The sequence below is a fragment of the Phalaenopsis equestris genome, unplaced genomic scaffold (assembly GCF_001263595.1).
Source record: "Phalaenopsis equestris unplaced genomic scaffold, ASM126359v1 Scaffold001013, whole genome shotgun sequence".
NCBI lineage: Eukaryota > Viridiplantae > Streptophyta > Magnoliopsida > Asparagales > Orchidaceae > Phalaenopsis > Phalaenopsis equestris.
Genome location: NW_018165452.1, coordinates 914,952 through 922,846, shown reverse-complemented (window position 1 = coordinate 922,846; position 7,895 = coordinate 914,952). Strand labels below are relative to the sequence as shown.

General features: G+C 36.1%; 1 protein-coding gene across 3 annotated transcripts in view; it reads left to right on the top strand.

Annotated features, from left to right (window-relative positions):
• The first annotated feature begins 910 nt into the window (after positions 1 to 910).
• Positions 911 to 7,895, top strand: part of LOC110032712 (pentatricopeptide repeat-containing protein At1g06710, mitochondrial) — a 16,899-nt gene continuing 9,914 nt past the window's right edge. For all 3 annotated transcript variants that reach the window (XM_020736437.1, XM_020736435.1, XM_020736434.1), the window contains exons 1-2: positions 911 to 4,089; positions 5,249 to 5,488. In XM_020736437.1, the coding sequence (XP_020592096.1) occupies positions 1,090 to 4,089; positions 5,249 to 5,290 (3,042 nt within the window). In that variant the 5' untranslated portion in view covers positions 911 to 1,089 and the 3' untranslated portion in view covers positions 5,291 to 5,488. The remainder of the gene's footprint in view (positions 4,090 to 5,248; positions 5,489 to 7,895) is intronic.

The window sequence follows — 7,895 nt, the reverse complement described above, 5'->3', positions numbered from 1 at the left end:
CGGGACCTGTTAATTCACACTTCTAATAAAATACTCTATACAAAGATTTGAGTCTTGGATAAGGTATTTAAATATTTTAATAAAATACTCTATACTACTTATCCTACATTTATAACCTAATGCTCAAAGATTTGAGTCTTGGATAAGGTATTTAAATATTTGTGAAAAACTGGGGATATTTTGCCACATATGGATCATCGAACTTGAGTAAGTTGGAGGTCTAGGTGGCAAGGGCAATGACGACTGTGCTAAACAAGGGATACATAGTGAGAATTAGAATAATATTTCCTATCTCAGGGATCCTCAATAAAGAGAGGAGATATGACTGATAATACTATTCATCAGCTTTGGTAAGAGTTGTCCCTGACACTCTTAGGTTACTAACAGTCCTAATCTGATTAGATTGATTAGCCTGTGAACTATGCTATTTTATGAGAAAACACATACAATATAAAATAACAACAATCCTTTTTGTGACGTACTTTTGCTTGCCAGAGTAAACTCTACATGCATGAAAAATCAATATGTTTTTATGAAAACTTATAATAGTCCACATGTTAATTACTTAGATTGAAGTTAAGTTACCCCTCCTCGGATTGTCGGGTTGACAGCTTTTATCAATGTTGGATATTAAAGCATATAGCTCATTGTTTTTAATGAAAACTTATAATAGTCTACATGTTAATTACTTAGATCGAGGTTAAGAGTTACCCCTCCTCGGATTGTCGGGTTGACAACTTTTATCAATGTTGGATATTAAAGCATATAGCTCAGCTTTGAGCTCTCATCTTTACTAAATTCTTACACTCAATCCCTATTTTTCATATAAGATGTCGGGTTTTGCCTTTCTCCAGTTTTTTACAACTAATTTTCCTCATATTAAAATTTCTTGCATTTTATTTAAACTTTCTATAGTTACATTATGTTTATGTTTATGATACCATGCAGGTTTTATGAGCAGGTCGTCTTCCTTTCTCCCGCTCAGCTCTCCTCAAAATCAGATCTTTGCATGGACCATTCAACTCATCAGAATCGAAATCCAATCTTCAAAAGCCTGTTTAGCCGCCAATCCGCCATTCCCTCTGCTTCATGTCATTAAGCCGACGGGTACCCGCCGCGATTCTATTGCAGTGTGCAGCGATGCCCCGAGATTTATCCGAAAACCTTCTGTGCTTATTGTCAATGAACCGATTGATTTCCCTCTTCAATACTCACAAAAGAGGCCGTCTTTTCTTCTATAGTAGTAGAAGTAGTAGTTGTTCTTCTCACATAGGCGATTTACAAGGATTGGTCGATCCGGATTGCTCTATTTCCGGGAATGGATGGGTAGTTTGTAAAGAAAACAAGAAACATGTTGCTGTCTCAGCCAAAGACTTCGCCTTTTTGCAAGAGGCGGCTGCGGGCTGTAATTCATCCTTAAAACACGAGTTTTCTGAGGTAGCTGTTTTGATTTCTGAGGCGATTAGGTCTAATTTTGATGACTTGGATGACCAGACGCTCAAGTACCTGCGTCAGTTTCGGGGAAAGCTGGACAATAATCTTGTTGTCGAGGTACTGAAGCTTCTGAAGTTCCCTGCTTTAGCGGTGAAATTCTTCTTATGGGCCGGGAGACAGATTGGCTATACCCACAACACTCTTACGTATGATACCTTGCTTGATGTGCTTGGTTTCAACGAGAAGAACAGTATCCCTCAGCATTTTTTTAGAGAGATTGAACTAGACGACAGAGAAGTGCTCGGGAGGTTGCTTAATGTGTTGATAAGAAAATGCTGTCGAAATGGATTTTGGAAGATGGCTATGGAGGAACTTGGGAGGCTTAAGGACTTTGGTAACAGGCCATCCAGAACTGCTTATAATGCTTTGGTTCAGGTTCTTTTGAGTGCTGACATGTTGGATTCAGCTTTTTTGGTTCATAGGGAGATGTCAGATTCAGGGTATTACATGGACAAGTTCACAATAGGGTGCTTTGTTCAGGCATTATGCAAAGCAGGGAGATGGGGGGAAGCTCTTACAATCCTAGAGAAGGAAGATTTCACCCTTGACACTTTTTTATGCACTCAGATGATAAGTGGATTGTTGGAAGCTTCTCTGTTTGAGGAAGCCATTTCCTTGCTTCACAGATTGCGCTCAAATTCCCACTTGCCAAATATTATAACTTATAGAACATTGCTTTCAGGTTTTTTAAAGAAAAAACAGCTTGGATGGTGCAAGAGGATCACCGCCATGATGATCATGGAGGGTTGCTATCCAAGCCCATCATTGTTTAATTCTCTCTTGCATGCTTATTGCACTTCTGGAGATTATACTTATGCTTATAAGCTGCTAAAAAAGATGGATAGATGTGGTTGCAGACCGGGTTATGTACCCTATAACATTTTTATTGGAGGAGTTTGTGGTGATGGGAAAGCAAGTTCTGCAAAAATGGAATTGGCTGAAAAAGCATACGAAGAAATGCTAGATGTTGGTGTTGTGCTTAATAAGGTAAATGTTGTTAACTTTGCAGAATGCCTTTGCAACCTGGGAAAGTTTGATCGGATCTTCAATGTTTTGCGAGAGATGATGAGCAAGGGGTTTGTACCTGATACTAGTACGTACACAAAATTGATTGGTTGTTTATGTCTGTCTTCGAAGGTGGAGGAGGCTTTTTCTTTGTTTGAAGAAATGAAAATTACTGGTATTACACCAGATGTTTACACATATACCATTCTAATAGACACTTTTTGTAAGGTCGGGCTTATCCAACAGGCTAGAAAATGGTTTGATGAAATGAAAAGAAATGGTTGCACACCAAATGTTGTGACTTACACTTCACTTATACACGCCTATCTTAAAGCTAGGAATGTTTCAGAGGCAAATCAACTGTTTATGAGTATGCTTGGCATGGGTTGTCTCCCAAATGTTGTCACCTATAGTGCTTTGATTGATGGGCTTTGTAAGGCTGGTGACATTGAGAAAGCCTGCCAAATTTATTCAAAAATGAGAGGAACTTATGAAGGAAAGGATGTTGACATGTACTTTCAAGTTAACAGTACTAGCAGTACAGAACCAAATGTTTTTACCTATGGTGCATTGGTTGATGGGTTGTGTAAAGCTCACAAAGTAATTGAGGCTCATGATTTGTTGGATGCAATGTTATCATCTGGCTGTGAGCCAAATCATGTTGTCTATGATGCTCTTGTTGATGGTTTCTGCAAAGTTGGTAACCTTGATGAGGCACAAAATGTTCTTGTTAGAATGTCTCAGCATGGCCATAACCCAAGTGTCTATACATACAGTTCGTTAATTGATAGGCTGTTTAAGGATAAAAGGCTGGATCTTGTTCTAGAGGTTCTATCCAAAATGTTAGTGAACTCTTGTGCTCCAAATGTTATCACATACACAGAGATGATTGACGGGCTTTGTAAAGTAGGAAAAACTGAGGAGGCATATAAGCTTTTTAAAATGATGGTGGAGAAAGGAAGTAGTCCGGATGTTGTAACATACACTGCCATGATAGATGGCTTTGGAAATGCTGATAAAGTTGATATGTGCCTTGAGATTTATGGGCAGATGATAAGTAAGGGTTGTGCTCCTAACTTTATCACATACACAGTGTTGATAAATCATTGCTGTGCTGCTGGGCTTTTGGATGAGGCACTTGGAATTCTAGATGAAATGAAGCAAACATATTGGCCGATCCATGTGGCTGGTTATGGCAAAGTTATTGAAGGTTTCAGTGGGAAGTTTATAGCCTCGATTGGACTCTTAGAAGATATATCAAACTATAGTTCAATGCCTGTAGTCCCAGCTTACAAGATAATTATTGGCAGTTTTTGTCAAGCTGGAAGGCTCGATGAAGCCTTTGAGTTGTACAAAGAAGTTGAAGGCAGTTCAGCGTTCAGTCCAACTTTCAAGTTGAACACATATTCTGTCTTTATTGAGGCCCTATGTTTAGCATCCAAGGTTGATAAAGCATTTCAATTGTATAGTGATATGACATTGAGGGGTCATATTCCAGAATTGATGCTTCTGTTTAGCCTTTTTAAGGGACTTCTTTGTGTTGGCAAGTGGGAAGAAGTATTGCAGCTCTCATATAGCATATGCCATATGGTCAATCTCTCCCTCCCTTATCTGAAAGAAGCTGCATTTTATGTTTCATGGCTTTTTATCTTCAAGGAAAATGAATCGCTTGTTTGTGCCTCTTTTTTTTTAAGCATTTTATTTGCGTCATAGTTTTATTTTCAAGTTCTTTTAAGTATATTGGTTTTATAATAATATTTTTGAGGACATTAAAGTCCATCCGTTAGTTTTGAAGTAGATTTGATCAGGACTTAGCTTGGGTAGGTTTGGCTGTAGTGCTTAAGTTGAAGTTAATCCTTGTAATATAAATCATTTGTCTTTTGGATGGATAGTTGAATGCTATTTCTCGAATGAAGTTTTCATTACTTTGAGAAGGATATGAACTTTCTTCGGCTAGAAGATCTTATACATGGCTTCATATGAAAAATAGATTTAACACTAAGAGCAAAGTCTTGGTGAAGGATTGCCCATGAATTTCTCTTTTCTACCACCTCCGGAGAAAGTCCGCTTAGATTGCGGAGAAGACTGATGAATTTAATTGTTTCTTGAAGGCCATCTATATTTTCTTTGTCCATTCCTACTTTTTTTCTTCTATTTTTAAATATAGGTTTATTCATTTTCATCTTTCAACAACTATTTTTGTATCAAGGCGAGCTTTTGATCCACATCCTTGAGAAAATTAGATATAAGACAGTTTTAGGTCATTAAATTTCATTTTGGGGATTAGAAAAATAGATTTGGCTACTTAATTTCTTCTTTTCTAAGATTTGAATGAATATGTGAGATACATGAGGATAAGGGCTCTTATCCTTCGAAAAGGATAATAGCCTAACTCTCACCCCTCACACACACACAAACACACACACACTCTCTCTCTCTCTCTCATTAAAAGTATGTGTATGTGCGTGTTATGAGGACTTCTGCCCATTTTTATGTCTATTTTAAAGCTTTTCATGATGCTTTTCATCAGGTGTTTAGCCCTTTTGTTGTTCTAATCACTGCTAACGTTAAGCATTATCTTGAATGTTTTTTAAGCTTAACATGAACTTTTAAATTGTCATGTTGTTATGCCCGCTGCTGAACATTTCCTTCTTAAATTTATGAATGTGTATTTTGATTGATGAAGTGCTGTTGGCTTTATGCTTGAGCGTTAATGTATTATGATCCCATATTCTTAATCTTTCAACAGGGCATTTGTTGGGTTGAAGAAGAAAGCTCAGATGTGGGCTAGAATTGTTTTTTAGCCCATCATACTCTGCCTTTGTATCAGTGCCTTCAACATGGAGTTTTCCTGGATTAGACCTTGATTGGAAGGAGCAAAATAATGCATTAGGCAACCAAGCATACTTTAAGGCTCGAGCTAATTCTTGAATTGCTACAAATCTATTGGCAGTCTTCTGTGAGATGCTAGCTGTTTTCTCTTGGCTTGGTATGTTATACTTGCTGGCGATTGCTTCAAAAATCTGTTGCAAACCATTTTCTTTCAAAAGTATAATAATGTTTGAAAGCATGTTTCAATCGCTGCCTTTCTTTTAAGTACCAAAGCATTAGCAGTTGTCATTTCTTTTTTAACTTTGACAAATTCTTTCTAAAATATTTTTCATTTTAATGGTTTAACATAAGGAATTAATTTGTGCCTTGTTTCTAGGATTTGTTTTCTTTCAGCAAATCTGTTTTTTAAATTATGATTTTAAAGGCTAAATTCCTTGCAAGATTCATTTATGATTTAGAGTTTATTGACATCATCTACTGTCTTCTGAGGACTCTTTTCAAATATGGATGCATTCAACTTATACTGTCTTTTGAGGACTCTTTTCAAATATGGATGCATTCAACTTATGAAAAGGTTGAGCTAATTATAGTTTGTGGGCTTCAAAACAGCCTCACATTAAAATGATAATGGAGCACCCCAACTGATAAAAATACATTCAAATTTTGAATTGATGCTAGATTGATTAAAATGTATTCCTCAAATTTTCTATGAAGTTTATAGAGCACCAACTCATGTTTATTTTGTTATTTCGATCTAGATTTCCTATGATAAGTATATTCGAGAGCACTCTCAATTAAGAACATTTTGTTAGTCATTCTAGTTCAATAACAAATATACGGTTTGTCTAGCACTAGTATTGGTGATCATAATCCTCTATTGGAGTAAGAATGAATTAGAATGCCATCTGAAAAAGTGATCAATGAGTCCTTGAGGTTATAAGGAACTTTGTATTCAGCTTGGTAGTTGAGAAATGGAAACATGGTAATGTGAGAATGGCCGTTGAACCGTAGGTTAAAAATACGTAGGCACTTTTCTCCTCGAGAAGGCTCGAAATCTATGAAAATAGGTAATTCTAGCACTAGGACACTTGAGAAGAAGATAAATCTTACAAATTGCATGTTTATTAAAATGAGGAAATGAGTGTGTTGTCCAAAATGACGAGAATAACAAAGGAATGACATGACTTGTACTTTTGGACATTGAGTGATTCTAGATCGTCCGGAAGCTTATCAAATTATGACTGAATAAGTCGTACATGGAAGATGCGTTACGAACCAAAATCTGGAATATTGGATGGATCCAAACAATAGAGGTTCCAACTGGCTACAAGTTGGCAGATTTTTCTCAGAGTTGGAAGATATGATTGATGTGTAAGTCTGAGTTCTTTTGACTAAAAAAAGGGCGTAAGAAATGGGGTTTGTGACTCCACAATATGGAGCAACACATAGGTCGGAGCTAGCATACAACTCTGGTACCAAGAGAGAAATGTGGCTCAACACTCAAAAAATTCGAAGGATAATTACCATATTGGACTCACAGTTACTTGGTTGGTACTTTCCTTGACAATTTACTGAAGAGAGTGTTAGACAAAACCATGCATGGTAAGTGCTCCTCAAATTTAATGCATTTGATAAGAATTTTTTAGACTAGTCTTTCCCTCTTTAGGAAGTTGCTCACGGATGGACTTCTAATTCAGCCGGGAAATCAGGAAGGCTGATAGCATATCTTGCATCTTTTGGATAGTGAATGCCACTAAACTCTGCCATGTGATTTTTTAAACATATCATTTAGGTTTTAATGCATTGCAAGATTGGCTGAAAAGTAAAAAGGAAATGGTTTTTATATTCTCACGTTATAGAAAAGTTGGTCGCATATGTATATAAGGGTCTTAATGCATATGATGGAAGTATTATTAAAACTAATACCTGCAAATATGTTTTATACTCAAAACATTGCTGGGCATTTATTGAGTATTGGGGTTTATAAGGTACATAAACTATTTTATAACACCAAATTAGACGTGCTTTGGCAGCTACATTTATTCTTTATAATTACAAAATGAAGAAATGAATAGTTTTATAAGTTTGTAGCATATAAATAGTTAAAGAATTTTAGAAAGTTTTATTCAATTTTAACTGAGTAGAAGATTTATGCTTTGAGTTACTAGATCATTTGTAATCGTAGGGCATTATAAATAATTTATAAGTAGAAAGTCTATTTCTAGAATAGTAGTAAAAAGAGAGCAATGCGTTGGAGTTGGAAAGAGCAAAAGTTGTAAGCATTACAAATTGTCACCCATTTCGGCTTTTTAACCTAACACTCCATGAATTTTGCTCGCAAACATCACAACATATAACAAATTATAGATTAAATTGTTACATAAAATGAGGTTCACTTTATTGCTCTATCAGTACAAAATTTCAAATAAATACTTAGGCTATACATCACCATTCACAATACTATGCATATTCTAGGAATAAAATCTACAAAGAAATAAGGCAAAGAGGCGCATATATGTGGAAGGATGTATGTGTATGTATGTAGTAGGCAAGTTTTAATAACA